A 20,299-nucleotide genomic window follows, 5' to 3' on the forward strand; every position below is an offset into this window, starting at 1 on the left:
TGAATGGTGAGCAGAGCAAAATGCACATAAAGGCAGCATAAAAGTAATCTAGACTCCAGTGGTTAAATCCATGTCTTCAGAAGTGATATAATAGGTGTGGGTGTTTATATTACCCCTATTATATTGCTTCTGAAGATATAGATTTAACCACTGGAGACATGTGGATTACTTTTATGCTGCCTTTATGTCCTTTTTGGAGCTTCAAAGTTTTGGACACCAATCACTTGAATCGCATGGTCCTAGAGAGCTGAAATAAAAATCATCACTTGTGTTCAGCAGAAAAAAGAAAGTCAGACACATCTGGGATGGCATGAGGGTGAGTAAATGATGAGAGAATCCTTTTTTTAGGTGAACAATTCCTTTAACGTTAAAAAACGTTTTTCTGTTTGAGAAAATATTTAACTCGCCTTAAGCTCCACACATTGGACATTTTACCTCAGAATTGCCGCAATATGTTTAAGATGCCAAGAATGTCGCCACAGTCATATTATTTTCATCAGATCAGGCAGGTTTACAATTAGCATAATGACATATATTACTTGACAAAGAATGTGTTTATTCTTCTATTAATAATAAACTGAACTCTTCATTGAACACAGGTATTCCTATTGCGTCATGCCTAAAAACGTCTCTTTCCTGTGGTTAAATTACTGTAACGCGTGGCCTCTTGTATTGCTGTAATATACTGTATATATTAGCATTTAATCAGCTAAAAGTCACCAAGCTCTTCAGATATCGGCATCAGCCACTAGCTAATGAATCTCTCCACCCCAATACAAAACATTTCAAATAGCTTTATTACAAAAAAAAAATAAATAAATAAATGTCTGTTAGAGAAATCTTGCGAGTGGTTTGGTCTGGCTCACACAGATGGTGCTTTCCATCCTGAAGTCATGGCGTTTTGTGGAATTCCCTGTGTTTACTGTCATTAATGTAGAGCGAACGGCTGGAACGGCTTGGCCATTTCTAATCTAAATACACTTAAAGTAATGGGAAATCATCCTTTACTTACTTTCATATTGTTTCAGACCTGTATAACTTTCCTTCTTCTGTGGAATACAAGAGGAGATGTTTAACAGAATGCTCAAGCTGCTCTCTTCCATATAATGGAAGTGGATGGGGACCAGTGGTTATCAAGCTCCCAAAAAAAAAAAAAAGATGAGAGAAAACAAAAACAGCCCATAATGACTTGATTTGTTATAGCCCAAGTCTTCTAAAGCCATTTGAACGCTTTGTGTGAGGATTGAACTGAAAAATATTGTCTTAAAAATGTTACTTGACAACCATGGTCACCATTCACTTTCATTGTATGGAAAAAAGCAGATTAAACATAATGCTATAAATAAATCCTTTTGTTTTACGCGGAAGATAATAGGGATTTTGGACAACATGAGGGTGGATGGGTAGAGGATGACATGATTTCCATTTTTAGGTGAACTATTACTTTAATGCATTCAGGATTATCAGTATATTAAAAATATGTTTAAATGGTAATTAACAACCTCTTCATTGATATATGCTAATTTGGATGATTCACCTGTGTGATTGGATTGGTATCACCGCAGCCTTTGGCTCGTGTGTTTCTCTCGATCCTGTAACCCTGTTCTCAGCCCTCCTGATCCCAGCTTGCAGTGCTGTGATTCTACTTTCCCTAAATGCAACTTGTTAAAAAGTATGATTTCACCTTGCAGTGAAAATCAGAAAGAAATAAAAAAATAAAAAAATTTGATTTTCCTCCTTTTCCTGAAATTCACCCCTGCTTTGTGCTGCCAAGCTACTAACAAGAGATTTACAATAGAAAACTAATAATGGAGTAATTAGTTGTGAAGGTGGAGACGGTACACTGTCTCTCCTCTATTTGGCTTCAGTATGTGCTTTCTGTTTTATTCTTGATAGAGTATTTTTAGTCAATTGTTCTTTTTGTTTTGTTTTATCTTTTTGTTTGTACATGTATACATATATCCTTGAGTTGTGTGTGTATGTATATATATATATATATATATGTATATATATATATATATATATATATATATGTATATATATATATATATATATGTGTGTGTATATATATATATATATATATATATATATATATATATATATATATATATACACACACACTCACATAAAGGATTATTAGGAACACCATACTAATACTGTGTTTGACCCCCTTTCGCCTTCAGAACTGCCTTAATTCTACGTGGCATTAATTCAACAAGGTGCTGAAAGCATTCATTAGAAATGTTGGCCCATATTGATAGGATAGCATCTTGCAGTTGATGGAGATTTGTGGGATGCACATCCAGGGCACCAAGCTCCCGTTCCACCACATCCCAAAGATGCTCTATTGGGTTGAGATCTGGTGACTGTGGGGGCCATTAGTACAGTGAACTCATTGTCATGTTCAAGAAACCAATTTGAAATGATTCCAGCTTTGTGACATGGTGCATTATCCTGCTGGAAGTAGCCATCAGAGGATGGGTACATGGTGGCCATAAAGGGATGGACATGGTCAGAAACAATGCTCAGGTAGGCCGTGGCATTTAAACAATGCCCAATTGGCACTAAGGGGCCTAAAGTGTGCCAAGAAAACATCCCCCACACCATTACACCACCACCACCAGCCTGCACAGTGGTAAGAAGGCATGATGGATCCATGTTCTCATTCTGTTTACGCCAAATTCTGACTCTACCATCTGAATGTCTCAACAGAAATCGAGACTCATCAGACCAGGCAACATTTTTCCAGTCTTCAACTGTCCAATTTTTGTGAGCTCTTGCAAATTGTAGCCTCTTTTTCCTATTTGTAGTGAAGATGAGTGGTACCCGGTGGGGTCTTCTGCTGTTGTAGCCCATCCGCCTCAAGGTTGTGCGTGTTGTGGCTTCACAAATGCTTTGCTGCATACCTCGGTTGTAACAAGTGGTTATTTCAGGCAAAGTTGCTCTTCTATCAGCTTGAATCAGTCAGCCCATTCTCCTCTGACCTCTAGCATCAACAAGGCATTTTCGCCCACAGGACTGCCGCATACTGGATGTTTTTCCCTTTTCACACCATTCTTTGTAAACCCTAGAAATGGTTGTGCGTGAAAATCCCAGTAACTGAGCAGATTGTGAAATACTCAGACCGCCCGCCTGGCACCAACAACCATGCCACGCTCAAAATTGCTTAAATCACCTTTCTTTCCCATTCTGACATTCAGTTTGGAGTTCAGGAGATTGTCTTGACCAGGACCACACCCCTAAATGCATTGAAGCAACTGCCATGTGATTGGTTGATTAGATAATTGCATTAATGAGAAATTGAACAGGTGTTCCTAATAATCCTTTAGGTGAGTGTATACTGTATGTATATATATATATATATATGTTTTTGTATAAAATTATCCAAGAGACAATTCTAACCAAAATGCTGTTATTTGCTAAAAAAAAAACATCTGGATCATTTTGTGCTTATTAAAATAATAATAATAGTGATTTTTTTATTTGTATTTTTATTGTTATTATAAAAACCTCCTTCTTGTGGAATGTCACAATAACAATAAAATAGAAAGAAATGTGGATTGTAAAATATATATATGAATATACGTCAGGAAGTGATCCAGATGTTTGGCTTTCAGCATATCATTGGCAATGTAGATTGGTTTTTGTATGGAATTTTCCTTAAAGTTAACAATATATTGATATAAAAAAAATATATTATTATTTTTATTTTCATTCTTGTTTAGTATCTTTTCTTTCTTGATTGATTGAAATGTACAGTTAAATTTGTATTTAAAACAGTGTTAAAAGGAAAAAAGAACTAGACAATAATTCCTCACCACTATCTAAACATATTTCAGCCAGCTAAAATATTGGTTAAACTTATTTGACAATTAAAATCTGATTTCTAAATTGCTGAAGTGTGAATTCTAAATTGGAAATGGACAGAAGTTGCAGCTTAGGGTCTGTAAGAGTGTTAGTCTTGAGAGTGCTTTTTGATCTGATAGATGGGCATGTATATGCTCATTGTTTGTATATCCCCATCCCTTCCTTACAGCCCAAAGCTCTATTGCTGCCCGACCGCTTCGTACCACCCTTACATGGACGTGGCAACTGACGTATACGCTCACTTCCATCTATGTCATTTCCTACCTAGTCTGTTCATAAACCTCTCTCTCTCTCTCTCTCTCCCCTTTTCCTCTTAGCAATGGTAGATTATGTACAAGTCATTCAATCGTTCAAGAATTCATATTTAAAAAAGAAATGTCTCTGTAGATACTTCAAAGCTTTAAAAAAAATCAAATTAATGTACAGTTTTCTTTTGTAGAGAAAATGATTTATTTATCAAAAGAAGCAGAATGGTGAAATTTATTTTTCATGTCATGGTGTGTGAATGTATGTGTCGTTGCCTCCCTGTACCATCTTGTCTAAGAAAAAATAATGATATTTAAAAATCAGAGGATAAGTTGATTGCCTAATTCAATCTTTACAATTAACCATACTTATCCCCAAGCATTCTTACACAACTTTCTTTTGTAATTTTTTTTTCTTCCTGCCAAAATCATGCGGGCACATTGTTGATGTAAGTCACAGAACTGATGGTATGCTTGCACCTTTTGATGAAATGTTTTTTAGGCTTATCATTTTGTTGACAAATTTTCTTTTCTTTTTCTGTATTTACCGCTCCTGTACTTTCTCTCTGTGCCTTTGGTTTGCGAATGTTTCTAGTGTTTTGCTCTAACCATTCAACCAATTGTTTGCATTGCTTTTCATTTTTCTTTCCTTATGACTTCTTTTGGTCCATTTGTTTGAGACCTGCGTTGCCTTATAGTGCCCTATGTTTGTAAGTTTGATGTGTGATCTGCAAAGCCACCTTGGCGTAAGTTTGAGCAGCTTCAACCAACATCTAGAAGTTTCATGCATAGCAATAAGAAAGCAGAAAAATGACAGTAATCTCATTAACGATTACAAAAGATAGATCCTCATGCAAAAAACACAGGCAGAATGAACTTCTGTGCAAGTCGTTCAAAAAAGGATAGATTTATGAACGATTTACACAGAAATTCGTTCTGCTCGTGTTCCTCAAATCAGCCCAATATGTGGACAGTCTGCTTAAAATGTAACCCACGACTAGGGCGATACAAATCATGTGACATGATCATTCATGTTTGCACGAATCGAAGACGAAGCATCCAGGTGTGGTTGAACTGTCATGTGACTTTGTGGGCCTTTGTGGCAATTTCACAAGAACTGTCAAAAGGCCTGTGTTGCTTTCATCTCAAGTGTGAAAGACTTAAAAGACGAGATAAGCAATAAAGTGACTTTCTCTTGTCTTGATAATCCACACTGAAAATTTGAATTCTCACTACAATAATTGTATTTTTAGGCAGAGCTCCATAGAGTATACTGTTCATTGGTTTTATGTTCGTAGATACAGCAGGATGCTTAGAAATAAATTACCTAAGTGAATTCACAGACTCTTTTGAACAGTCGCTCAAAGTGTATCCTCTCAGTTTCATAATTCTTGACATGTGTCTACACATAGCTAAATTACAGACTGCAATATTGCCGTTCAAGGTTCACTTCTTCGTTCAGACAAAGTTGTAAGGGCACAATCTACATGGCCTAAAGTATGTTGGCACTAATTTCTAATGAACTTATTTGGCTTTTTTAGCTATACCTATTACTAAAGCAAGCATACAGCCATGCAATCTCCTCAAGGCTAGGGTATACTTTGTTTTTCCACGAGATGTCGTTCTAGCACATGGCTCTACATACTCGCGAGCCCATAAAGTCGTGTTCGACCCATGTGCACTATTGATTGTACTATAAGAGTATCAAAAAGCAGTAGTGGTGTGCATGTTTCGAACATCTCCGAATGGGCTCAAACTGTGCCAATAGTCTGCACATACACTTCTGATGATGAAATTTGTGTTGTGTACTGTGCGTGAGACGTAGTGGCACTGAAGTATACTTTGGCCTTTAGACAAACATTTGTAGTAGAATGGGGCTTTCCTTTTCTGTTCCAGCATGACAATACCCCAGTGAACAAAGTAAGTTCCATAAATAAATGGTTCACTGACTCAGATGTGAAATAACTTGACTGGTCTGCACAAAGCCTAGACCTGAACCCCGTTAAACACCTTGGGGATTCATTAAAATTCTGACTGTGAGCCAGGCCCAACATCAGTGCCTGACCTTACTGATCTTGTGTCTGAATGGGAGCAAATCCCTACAGATATGTTCAACATCTAGTGGAAAGTCTTCCTAGAAGAATGGAAGCTGTTTTAGCAGCAAAGGGAGGCCAATGCCCCTGTTCAGGCCTCCACATACTTTTGGCCAAGTGGTGCAATTATGAGTATTGTCTTCTAGATGTAGAGATCAGTCAAATATGCAGAAAGGAATGATCAAGAACTTGCATGTCCCTTCAAGCCTTTTGATACAATTTACCTCTCATTCTCTTTCAGTTCTTTTTTACATCTTGGTTTGTTTTGGCCATTGGTTTATATTAGTGATTTTTGTCATATTCCTTTCCAAATGTTCTTGCTTTGCTTTACTCGGTCATGTCCAGTTGCCTGTTTGCAAGCGAACAACCTTGAATGGACACTAATTTAGTTTTTTCTTCTTTTGCTTCTCAGGAGGGGAGTTAGTCATCCCCATTTTAGTCGAGGATCCCATAGACATCCCCCCTGTTTTCACTCGAGCCCCTTTCATCCCCCTCCCCCCAACACTTCACCCCGTCCTCACCATTATTGAGACCACTAAAGAGTCCTGGTCAATTGCTACCGATGCGGGGGTACCTTGCTTGTCGGACAGAGGCAGCGATGATTGTGATGATGATGATGGTGATGATGATGATGTTGATGGCTTGGTGATTTCGGGGTTTGGCTCTGGGGAGGCCTTCGACACTAGCCTCCCCCCAACTGACGATGAAGATTTTTACACCACCTTCTCCCTGGTAACAGATCAGATCTTGACCACATCGACATACGAAGGTGGCTACAAAGCTCTTGCACCCAAATGGGAAGTAAAGGACTTTAAGCCAAGCAAGGCCTCTGAGGCGGACAGGACTACGCCCATCCCGCCTCTGCCTGACCTCCGGAGCTCAGCGGCATCACCCGGAATGCCCGAGACCGCTCCCAAAATCCCAGCCGGGAAAATGAACAACCGCGAGATCAAACCCCAACCAGACATAGTGCTGCTACCACTTCCCACGTCTTACGACACAGATGGCACCAAACCGAGGGGACCGTACATCACCCAGCCCATGTTACGTGCCATCCCCAGTGCCCTGCCCACTATTCCAGGTATCAGGAGAGTGCCTCCTGGTGCCTCGGAGGTTATACGTGAGTCCAGCAGCACAACAGGCATGGTGGTCGGTATAATCTCTGCTGCTGCCTTGTGCATCCTCATACTCCTTTATGCCATGTACAAATACAGAAATAGGGATGAGGGCTCCTATCAGGTTGACGAAACGCGGAACTACATCAGCAATTCGGCACAGAACAACGGCACAGTAGTGAAAGACAAACAGCCCAGCAATAAGGGTGCCGGCAACAAGAGACCAAAAGACAAGGACAAGGAATACTATGTATAAAACAAAATTCCATTTAGAGACTGTAATTTTACATTGAAAATCCTTTAAGAACTCAAACACGTTGAGTCTATATGAACTGATTTCCAAGTGTTCTATGATTTGAAGCACACTTTAAACGGTAAGCATAGGGATAAGGCAAATAGGACTTTGGGGACCTTGATACCTTACTCTCTGTCTGGTTGTGGGACAATGCCAGTGTAAAATATCTCATTGTTACATTGTTATCCCTCAAGTGACTTCTCTGAAAAATCCTTGGTGTAAAAAAAGATGAAAGAAAAAAAAGCAACCCTTGTCCATTGTAACCCTGTACAAAATAAGAATGATCATGGGTCCTGGTTATGAAGTAGGGCATGCATGTGACGTGTGTGATGTAGTACTGATATCTTTGCAAAGAGGAGAAAAAGAGGATAAGTTGTTGTGATCTGGAGATGCAAAGTGGGAAAATTTGCCATAAAAACAGTACTTTTCTAAACCATGCTGGAGATGTTCAGTTATACAATCCATTAGACTTTTTTTCTTTTGTTACAATATGTTTCAGGGGTTTACTGTGGGACAGATTAACTTTTTTTCTATTTTTATTTACAAATTGACTTTGTTAACACTCATTTTCCTTTGCTTTTGCTTTTATTTCTTTGTCCTTTCCTCTTCTGGTGTCTGTTAAGGACTGACTCACTTTAACAAACATATTCTGAATTCAAAGCTCTGCCATTTGTAGCCAGATTGACTTGAAAGAGACGTTTGTCCTTTACAAGTAGAAAAATGAGATGTTCTTCATAAAATGCAGGATTTTCCTTTCAATCTTGACACGATTTAACTGCTTAAGTCATTCGCTACACACACCTCACAAGATATGGAGCAACTGTGAGCAAATCAATCTACAGTAATGTCTTATGGAGGGCTGAAATATGAATCAATTTGCAGAAGACGAATCCAACGTGGACAAGTGTATATTTCATGTTGTCACAGTCAACTGTGTTAAACAATAAATATGTTTACATATTTTATTACATCATAGCTGTTGTACTTTGTAGCTCATTATTGTACATAACAGTTGATTTTGAGATTTTCATATGCTCTCTATACAAACCAATCATCTAGTTAAGTTTATTGTAGCTCATTATGGACAACCTTAAAGTAAAAATTGCCTTTTGAAAGAAACTGAGGGAGAAAGTCTATATGCATAAAGTGTTATGAACTAGTATTGTTTGGTTAAGGGTGTTACTAAGTCAGATATGTGACAACTGTAAGACGTTGATTGATTGAAGTCGCCCTACACACTTGTATCAAGGCTCCACATTGCTGGTTATTTTATTACTGCTTCTTGTTTTTTTATTAAGGTTACGAGAGCTCACATAATAAAAGTGGATGATGGATTGAATTCATACTGCCTCCACATTACAGCAGTTCTGAATGATTCCTTTTTAGCCTGTGTTTCATTCTGTGTATTTATGATTTCTTTAAATCATGTTTTGCTGTTGTCTTGCAATCTTTAGGTTTGTCCATTTCTGACCATTCGTGCTGGCAATTTTGCATTTTTTGTACTCATGTTTACTTATTCTGTTTTGTTGTTGTCACAACACTCAGATTTGTGTGCAGTCATTTTTAGTTTGTGTTCCTTTTATCAGTTCATCAATTATTGTTTTCAGTCCTGATTTTCAGCTATGCCCAGCAATAAAATGTTCCCAATTGTTTTCAATGCTAGTGTGAAGTTTGCCGTTTCTTTTATTTACTGTTACTTGCATAACTCTTGATTTTGACGGGCCTAATTACAGTAGAGCACAAGTTAAAATCCAATTAATTTTCTCCATAGAGAAATTGATTTTTAGTGATTGTGTTTAACCTTTTCTTGACAGAACTCCCATGAGCTCTGAGGTTGGTAAGCGTTGGTATATGCTTCTGTAGAAGCCACAAATCAGTGTGATTTCAACTTCGTTTAAAGGAAAAATATTGATTTACCTACAGGAAAAGTACTACACTACCCATAATCCTAACGTGAGATTCACCAATCAGAAAAGACACCATTAACATGGAAACATAAACCACCACAGAAGAGCAAAGCAGCGGTCACCCACTCCCATAAAGCAAATGACATAATTGAACCAGTATTAAACTCGCAATCTATTTATATATTTGTGTTTAAATAATTTGTTATAAATCTCTAAATCAATGTGGCGGAGAGAAAATTATACACTGATCTTTAAGGATCTGCCACAGCGTCATCAGAACAACAGCATAAGGGAGTGGTGACGAGATGGGGTGGAGGAAATTTGATGGGAATGGTGCGCTAAAAAGTTTGTTCATGTGTATGCTTGTGCATTGAGTTTCTTTGGACTAAAACGTCTGCCAAAATGAGAGTTAAATGAACGACTGCAAGTGAGATGGCGGGAGTCCAAGCGGCAGTTTGCACCGATTGTGGTCTCGGTGTGGAGTGGCGTTGTTGGAGGTTTCACCACTGGTCAGATGCGGATGTGCTCTGCATTGAAGGAGACTGTACAGGATGGTGTTGCTGAGCGTGGCTCGTCAACTGACCCAGTGCACATCGGATTGATGCTAATGTGACATGCAGCTGACCCATAGCGCTCGCACACACAAGTACACAAAACCCTTTCCCAGCCCTGCTCATTCTTTTTCTTCAAGGCCTTATTTGGAAGTTCTCTCCAATTTATGCCTTCAAGAACACTGTTCCCCTCCACACACACACACTTAATTGGTTATGTGAGATTTGTATTTGTTGGTTTGGTTGTGTGGGTGTTGTTTTCTAACTTTGAACTGTGTGGGTAAACTTAAAGTTATATATACACCCCGTAGAATGTTTTGTTTTTTCTTCTCATTATTTTTTTTGGTGAAACTTTTAAATTTTGGTAAAAATAAAAAATTAGATTTATTTTTTTTAAGAAATGTGATTTACATACATATACTAATAGCATGTGCAGTCATGGCAGCCTTCCAGGCTCCTGAGTCAACCTTTGTGAATATTGATATCCCCGATGTTGACCCTGTCTGGCCCACTGGTCATCACCATCATCCTGTCCCTAAGGTTCAAACTTTTTTCCAGACCTAACACTTTGATACTTTTTCCAGTATCACCCTACACAGATTCAGTTTTCAATGCCTACTGTGGCCAAAATTGTTGTTCCAATCACAGTTCCAGTCCTTACTTGGGATCCACAGGACCAAATGCAGTTATGTACCCCTCCATCTGGAAATTCTGTCATAGTCCCTCCATCACCTGCTGATTCAGTTACTCAATATGACTTGCCAGGAACTCTACCCACGCCTGGCAGAGGACTAGGCCAGCTTAGTACTCAATTCCAAAGTATTTGGGATGAAATAAGTGAGTTCATGGAATACCAGGAGAAGGAGATGGGTAATCTTAACAATTAACTCAAAACCAAGTTATTCCACTGCAAAAAGTTAATTGACTCCCTTGCAGCAACCTCACAAGATAACTATTGCCACATTTATACTAGCCTGTCCTCCTACAAAGAGCAGAAGGATTCTGGGATGGACCAGGTTTTGAAGGCCGTCAAAGCCATTGTCTCTGATGAACATCAAAATGTAGAGGCCAGATTGATCTCGGATGTGTGGTTTTTGGTGGAACAACTATAAATAGAGGTCCAAAAGACATCAAAGATATCCGGGAAATGACACAAACAAGTGTGAATCAACTTGTAAAAGAATTCACTCATCAATTGACAAACTGACGACTGATTTTGGAAACCTGCAAACAGACATGAAGGAAAAGTTGTCTCCTCATGAAAAGGTAGAGAATTTTACAAAAACTTGTATCGCAAGAAACTCTTACACCTTCTACTTCAGTATCACCTTCAGTGATGCCCACTGCACCTACAGTTAAAAGTTACCGTATTAAACTTTTCCCATGTTTGGCAAAGCCTCAGATGATTCTGATCCCCTTCTTTACTTGGTTAAATGTCTTAGCACTTCATCCCCTGACTGATCCAGAAATGTTGACTTCATTCCATACTGTATATTGTGGCACCATGCATGATTGGCAGGAGGTAGCCAGAATCTCGGTTACAACCTGGACAGAATTTGAGTCTGCCTTTCTCTCAGGGATCCTGCCAGAAGATTATGATGATGAGGACGAGCAATAGACTTCATCTATTGTAGTGGACTGCAAATCAATGTGATTGACCAAGAATTCACCTTCAAATCATTTCCTGAGCAACACTACCTTTCCAACCAGGGCAGGCAAGTGTTCCAGAAAACAGACTTTGGAGTCATCAGAAAGGAAGGAAAAAGGAGCAAAATAAACTAAAATCTATAACTCTTGAGATCCATTCCTCCCCTTGCTTAGTTGTAACTCCTAGTTGTATGAATGATCAGGAATTTATTGGCATGGTGGTTCATGAAACTCAGATACATGCTAAATACAAGAAACAGTTACATCAAATTCTAGAAACTAATGCAGATGTTTCCATACAACAGCTTGGCAGAACTGGCATTCTTGAACATAGAATTTATACCTCACGTCAACTACTGATCAAGCATGTCCATGTAGTCTTTCCCCAGTTAAGTAGGTTAGGTAGGTAAAAGAGCACTTGATGATATGTTAAAGGCAGTGATTGAGGAACCCTCCCATTCTGGGTGGGCCTTATCTGTGGTCCTCGTCCCAAAAATGGATGGTAGTTTGAGGTTTTGTGTGGACTATCGGAAGGTCAACGGTGTCACAGAGAATGATGCATACCCCTTACCAAATATTACAGAAATCCTGGAGTCTCTTTCAGGTCCATAAATCTTCTCTACAGTTGACCTTAACAGTGAGTATTGGCAGGTCAAAATGGAGTCTGGAAGCAAAGACTACTTTCATCACCCATATGGGTTGTTCCATTTCAATGTGATGCCTTTTGGGCTAAAAAATGCCCCAGCCACTTTTCAAAGGCTCATGGAGTCAGTCTTGGGAAATTTGTGTCTGCAGAAATGTTTTGTCTACATAGATAACATTACCATTTACTCACTGTCCATCCCACAACATTTTCATGATCTTCAAATTGCCTTCAATAGGCTAAGGGATGAGTAAGTTTGGCTTACAAGAAATTCCTTTTCTCGGACAAATCATTAACATGCAAGGCCTCATATCAGATCCAGGCAAAGTCGAGGCAGTTCGTACCTACCCATACCAAAATATCTCAAGGATATTCAGTGTTTCCTGGGGTTAGCTGGGTGGTACCACCGCTTTGTTTCAAATTTCTCACGTAATGCTGAACCCATGAATGCCCTAAAGAAAAATGGAACTCAAGCAGCTCCAGGCATGCCTGTCATATCCACCCATTTTAGGCCATCCTGACCTTGAACTCCCTTTATTTGTGTACACGGATGCCAGTGATACAGGAGCAGTGTTGACACAAAGAAAAAATCATGGCAATGAGGAAGTGATTGCTTATGTTATCTGATAACATCTAGTCAGTAACTGAAAAAGAGTGTCTTACTGTCAAACTGGGCACTTGAAAAATAGCAACATTACTTGGAACAGCAACTTTTTAAAGTCGTTACTGATCATTCTGCCCTCCAGTGGGTAATGACCTCCACAAAGGCTTCCAGTCGGTTGATCCGTTGGGTTTTATGATTGCAAAGATGAAACTTTCTTGTTGAATACCGCAAAGGGATGTTGAACCTAGCCCCTGATGAATTCTCACATATCCCCAATGATGGATGCAGTCTGTGCAACATCCAAAAAGATGAAATTATTTCCCATCTATATGGATGTAATATGGGAAGAACAGCACAAAGATGGTGACATTGAGAAAATTTTTAAATCCCTTGCAGAAGGCAGTAATATAAATATGGACAGTTTTGAAATACTGAAAGATAAATTGTATCACAAGACAAAATTGGTAGATGATAAAACTCACAATGTAGACTGTGTCTACATTCCAAAAAGCCTCAAGACACAGATCATTGACCACTATCATGCAAGCCCACTGAGTGGTTATGCAGGTATTTTCAAAAACCTTTAAACAGTTGCACAATGTGGCGATCTGGCCGGGAATGTGGGCAGACGTGAAACAGGGTGTCAAAAATTTCGTGAAATGCCAAACACACAAAGGAGAAAATAAAAAACGGGCAGGTAAATTACAGCACACCACAGTAACGCACCCAAATGAAATGCTGGGAGTCGACATCATGGGCCCTTTACTACAGTTTCAACCAACATTAATATCTACTAGTATTTGTTGATTACTACATGCTAGGTGGAATTGTTTCCCATGAGAAATGCCAATGCCTACACTATTGTTTCTCTTCTATGAAAAGAAATGTTAACAAGATGGGGAGTACCTTACTTTATTTTGTCTGACAGAGGCACCCAATTTGTTTCATCAGTTTTCAAGGGGTTATGCAAGGAGTGGAATGTAACCACTAAACTCAACTCTGCCTACCACCCACAAACAAACTTAACGGAGAGGGTGAACTGGGTACTAAAAACCATAATATCATGTTACGTGGATGACAACAACCACTGAAAATGGGACCAGAATTGAGATTTGGTATCTTCTCTTCAATCCAGGAAACCATCAGCGTGGCTCTGGCTGAGTTGCTCCTGGGAAGGAAATTGCAAGGTCCCATGGATAAAATTCTACATGGCAGAAATCTCCTACCTGACGAGCAATCATACATGACCTTGTCTGACATTTAACCCAACTGCAGTCTAAAGGCATGGAGAACAGCAAGAAAGCTCTGAAAAGACTACAATAAACTACAATAAAAGCAAGCATGATGTCATGTTTAAAGAACAAGATCAGGTGTTGTTAAACTTTCCACAATCCAGCGCTAAAGTTCATTTTGCTGCCAAGTTATCTGTGAAATGGAAAGGACCTTACAGAGTCATAAGCCAGTTGGGACCCGTGAATTACAGAGTGGCCATGGAATCCACAGGTGAAGATGTCCGCACTGTCCACGTCTGTGACATGAAACCTTGCTTTCATACTGCTGAAGAATTGGATAGACACCAGAAACGTAAGATCCTGGAAATCTTCATTACCTCTACAGATGAAGAACGATTCTTAGGGTTTTAATCATGAACCAATCTTGTGAACCATGAGATTCCATCTTCCAGTGTGGCAGAGAGAAAATTATGAGCTGGTTCTTTAAGGATCCACCACTGGATCATCGCAACAACAGCGTAAATGAGTGGTGAAGAGATGGGGTAGAGGAAGTTTGATGGGAATGGTGTGCTGAAAAGTTTGTTTCTTTGGAATAAAACTTCTGCCAAAATGAGAGTTAAATGCACAACTGCAAGTGAGATGGTGGGAGTCCCAGCGGGAGAATAAATTGTCGAGCATAGGCAGTTTGCACCGATTGTAGTCTCGGTGTGGAGTGGCGTTGTTGGAGGTTTCACCACTGGTCAGATACGGATGTGCTCTGCATTGAAGGAGACTGTACAGCATGGGGTGGCTCATCGACGGACCCAGTGCACATCGGATTGATGCTAATGTGACATGCAGCTGACCCATAGCGCTCGCACACAAGTACACAAAACCTTTTCCCAGCCCTGCTCATTCTTTTTCTTCAAGGCCTTATTTGGAAGTTCTCTCCACTTTACACCTTCAAGAACACTGTTCCCCTCCACACACCACACAACCACACACACTTAATTGGTTATGTGAGATTTGTATTTGTTGGTTTGGTTGTGTGGGTAAACTTAAAGTTATATATACCCCGTAGAATGTTTTTTTTTTTTTTCCTCTTTACCATATATATATAGAAAAACAATATAAATTTGTAAATGAAGAATTTAAAGCTTGTATGTAGCAGTTATTTGTATAATATACTTGTGATTTACTCAATGGACATGTGAGTTTGTCTCTTTATACATAATATAATATAATATAATATAATATAATATAATATAATATAATATTTCTGTTTGGATTGGAAAATTATTTATAAAAAAAAAAAAAAAATTTAAATTAAAAGGAATAATAATTTGTGTACCGGTGTTTTTTTATTTTTTTAGAGCTATCCTGAGACTAAGACTATTTTGATGGTTTAAAACCTGTCTGGCTCCTGAATTTATTTTAAAAGACACTTGTAAATGTTTTTTGAGGCCACCAGTTACATTTTATACTTATAATAATTATTATAACTTTCAATAGTTTTATATTTTACCATCATTTCAGACTGTTTCTATTACATCAATTGCAATGCTTCCAAGGATGAGTAGCTCATTCCCTCATGAAAACACATTAAGTATTTTTTTAAATGCATTAAAAAAAAAAAACGAATGGTATAGATGTACATTATTTCCAGAACTAAAGACTCAAGTTGAGATAGCAACTATTGATGGGGAGTCGACTCCAAAAAAGTCAATACAATAATTCTGACTTACCCTATTATTGAAGTCGACTCTAGTGTAGAAATCAACTCTTTTGTTCGACTGTTTCATTACAAACAGGATGCTGTGAGCTCAAGTGGGTGAATTTGCACATTTTGAACCTTGCATATACCTGTAGGTGGGACACTCATCATCATATGTGTTTGAGTGAAAGCTAATGTGTGTACATAAAAAGGGTGCATGGCAGACTTCAAAAGAAACTATTTCGGAACGCTGTAGTACATCTATGCATGATGCAGCGGTTTGGAAGTAAATGGATGCTGGATATATTTTATAAGTGTGTAGGTGGATGCGTCAAATAATGAATTGTATTCAACCCAGCCCGTTTCTTGTTATTTCCAGCTCCTTGGTTATTTCCACCTTTAAAACTGGAAATAAGCAGCAACTAGGGAATGACATGGTAACCATTGCGCAACGTCTTTAAATTGGACCCATTTGAACAGTTACAAAAAGTACACTTTTATAACAGCAGGAGTCTTCTTGTCACACTTTAAATCTCTATAAAAAAAATAAAAATTACATTATTATTAGGGTGCGATAATGACTGCAATCTTGCAGAGCTTTCGTCAAAACGTGGAATGAGGAACACTTTATTATCTGAGATGCAATCTAGTGATATTTTACAAAACAATAATCACACCAAAGCATGTAAATGAAATCCAATGCAGTTAAATAAGTTGAGATCAAGTTAAAAAGCTTCCATTTGAAAATGTTCACCAAACAGTCTTTAAAACAGCGATTTTTCGCATGCCGTTCATACAGAACTATTTTCACATCCTTCTTAAAGCAACAGTGCAAATTATTATTATTTTTCTATTATTATTTGTTCGCACTCACATACTGGCCCACGCTTTAAGACAATTATTGTTGACATGCATGATTAGTTTTTTTTCATCGGCATGGAAGCTAACTTCCATAATAAATAATACTTTACCGAATGCAGCAATATCCACGCTAGCTCGCACCTTTGGTAACACAGTATGCGGTCCCCACCGGCAATATAAGCGCCAACTTGAAAAGTTTTAGGGAGTTGGAATAAATTCCAGTTGGGAGTGCCTTAACATGATCCAGGTGAACCATCTCAGTGTAGAAGGCCATACCAAATAATTTTTTTTATTACAAAAACTGCACTACTTATTTCAAATTAGTTCTATATAATAGGCCTATTGTATAATTATTTAAAAATATACATTACATATTTTCAGCAGATCTGAAAATTATGTGATTAAAATAAAGTCCGCTTTCCTGTACCACTATATAGTTGGGTTTGTATTTGGATGGGAGATTCCAAGGGTGTCACAATGTGGGGGGGTTGTTGATAAATACTTATTCTTGATGACCAGTCCAAGCGAGTGATGACCAATTCAAGCGAGCACTCCAATAAACATTTCGCATAACTAATTTGATATCTTCATCCATCCAACACTGCCAGTAATGGGATTTTGTTAGTCTATTGATAAATACATGGATCAGTAAACTATAGTCATAATAACTGATTGGTCGAAGTATAGGTCTCTGTGCAACAATAATGAACGTTTTCCAATCTCTGGGCATTTCAATTTGACGCCTCTATTACAAGGAGTTCCAGGCTAGGCGCTAGCCTGCCATTGGGAGCAACTTGGGGTTCAGTGTCTTGCCCAAGGACACTTCGGCATGTGGAGTCATGTGGGCCGGGAATCGAACCACCAACCCTGCGATTAGTGACCGACCCACTCTACCACCTGAGACACAGCCGCCCCAATAAGATCACATAATTTAAAGATCTATTCACTGTGTTACACTGTGGGCTTGTTTTAATCACGATCATTTGCAGTAAGACATGCTATTTTACATATTCTTTTTAAGTTTCATTAAGTAATATGTGAAAATGCCCCCATGTAACATACAGTACATGATATTTTATCCACATGATACATTATACATGCACTTTATGGCATAATAATAGTATTTAGATTTTCCTGGTTATTGGCAAATGATATAACGGCAGCTGATATATTGTGTATCCCTTGTAGTGGATGTGAATAATACATGCTGTTATTTAAGCTTAACTTTGTCATCCTTAAAACCTCTAAGCTTAGTAATAAATCCCTGTATTAATTTATAATGTGTGTGTCTTAGTTGATATGCAACCCATAGTCATGATAATGGTCACCAATATCTCCCACTCAAGAGGTGAATTAAGCCGAATACAAATGTGGTATGTATGCTTAACTCCTTTTCACCACATTTATTTTAGCCAAACTTCAAGTACTGACAGAGTTTACCATTCTAGACACAACATAATCTGTTCTTAAAACCCTTTGAATGGACCAACCAGTTCTATCCTAATGCCAATGCAGAGCATATATGCATATAAAGGTATTCTATAGTAATTGTATAATGCACATTTTTATGTGGTCACCAAGAGAACATAGAAAGTGGTGATGGGCTACAAATCTTTATTAACTGGTTAAGTAACTCTGACCACATTATTGATGGCACACAATAGGGCAGCCCAATAATCAATAAAGCAATGAGTGTCTTGAAAGAAACTGATTAATAGATTGCACATTGTCATTTAGTAGTGTAACACTTCCCAAGTGGAAACGTGGCAGTAAGCAATTATATTTTTCCCTCCTTCATTATGTGCTGATTTATTTGACAGTACTGCTGCATTATTAAATGATACATGGCCGGTGCATCATGTGAACTCGGTTATATCTGATCAGTGTTGTGGCTAATGTTGATTAATAAGCGGAGAGCATGCAATCATCTTTTCTCTTCACACTGCAGCTGGAGCCCAAATGGAGCATTTGATGAGCTCTCAGCATCGCCAATGAACGTCTGTTTCACAAGCGCTGGCCAGAATTGCGGGAAGCTACAATTATGAGCACAAGTCAATAACATCTCAGACTGATGAGTTTATCTAATCCTCATCATTTTGCCCAAATAATTCAAATAAGATTTTTGATGAATTGCAGAAGAGAAAAAAAATAGCATTCTCTCAGACTTTAACAAGACAAAGCATTGCCATTTTCAGCCAATAAAATGCTTGTTCAAGCAATTGTCTCTACATTGTTCTGAACTGTTTCTGTTTTTTAAATTGACTAAAATGATCGCTGTTAACTCCATGAGCATTTTTGCTTTTCTAGAACAAAAGTCTGCTATTCCAAATCCCATTTCAGACTCATTCACGCAGGCAACCATTATCGGGGAGTTAGCTAATCAAAGCTGACAGCTAAAATATGGAGCTAGATGACGTGGAGTCTTGAGAAAAGGTCAAAGACCCCTACGGACAGTGACATCAACCATCTCTTTTGACAGGCAAGGTACACAGATTTTAAAGGAATAGTTCACCCGAAACTGAAAATTCAGGCATTATTGACTCTCGTGTCATTCCAAAGCCATTTGAGAATTGGTCTGTGCTTCCCTGAAATGCAAAACGATGCCCCCAGTGGCCAAAGCGGTAACTGTTGTTTGGCGAATTGTCACATGTGAGCTCCAATTTCCGGGTAAAATGTCCACAAACGGGCGCCAAAAGCGAGTTGCGAAGCAAATTGTTTTCAGGGTACAGGCGTTATACAGTTAAGAGGAATGCATATATTATAGACTGTACCCCAACACAAACCCCAACCCTAAACCTAACCATCAGTGGAGTAAAAATGTATGTTAGAGGGAAAAATGCAACCTCCGAATCGTGCACCACACTGATTGTGCAAATGCAATACTTCCTGGTTTAATGCAGGATTTAAACCCACACTGTTGACCGAACGTCCTTCTCGTAGCGGCACAGGGAAAGGCAAACATGCTGGAGCCAATGCAAAAACGTCTAATAGGAGATACCTTGTTGACGCCGATGCTTGTCGGTGAGTCAGCATAATGCGGCCGATCCCAGGGTACCAGAACTCTCTGAATCAACATGACAACTTCCCGTGGGATTATGTTGGTATAGAAAGTAAAAAAGACAGTCCCCACTGTCTAAAACCTGGAAATATCGGGGAACTTTAAAACAGTGTTTTCCAGGCTTGGAAATGGATGAAATCTCAAAAGACCTGGAAAAGTCAAGGTTAAGGGACAACTTTTTTTTTAGCCCGATTTGTGAAACAGAAGAAATGTTTCACAAATCGGGCTAAATTATTCATTATCAAATTGTTCGGAATAAAAGGATTTCTAAAAATCGGTTTTCAGTAATCACAATTGCCTGGAGAAGTCTTGGAAATTTGTTGGTGAAAGTGGGAACCCTGATAACATCGGATTCATAAACAATTGTGAATCGCTCTTTTGAGTTCAATCAATCCATCGATTGAAATTTAGCTATAAATTACCAGTTGGCTACAAACCTTACATCAGGAGTGTCAGAAGTCTGGCCCGCAGGCCATCTGCGGCCCCGA

General features: G+C 38.6%; 1 protein-coding gene across 2 annotated transcripts in view; it reads left to right on the top strand.

Annotated features, from left to right (window-relative positions):
• The window catches only part of LOC127624134 (neurexin-3b), a 485,619-nt gene extending 476,370 nt beyond the window's left edge, over positions 1-9,249 (top strand). For both annotated transcript variants that reach the window (XM_052098814.1, XM_052098813.1), the window contains one exon: positions 6,618-9,249. In XM_052098814.1, coding sequence (XP_051954774.1) covers positions 6,618-7,576 — 959 coding nt within the window. In that variant the 3' untranslated portion in view covers positions 7,577-9,249. The remainder of the gene's footprint in view (positions 1-6,617) is intronic.
• Positions 9,250-20,299: the final 11,050 nt, after the last annotated feature.

The sequence above is a fragment of the Xyrauchen texanus genome, chromosome 30 (assembly GCF_025860055.1).
Source record: "Xyrauchen texanus isolate HMW12.3.18 chromosome 30, RBS_HiC_50CHRs, whole genome shotgun sequence".
In the NCBI taxonomy this organism is placed as follows: Eukaryota; Metazoa; Chordata; class Actinopteri; order Cypriniformes; family Catostomidae; genus Xyrauchen; species Xyrauchen texanus.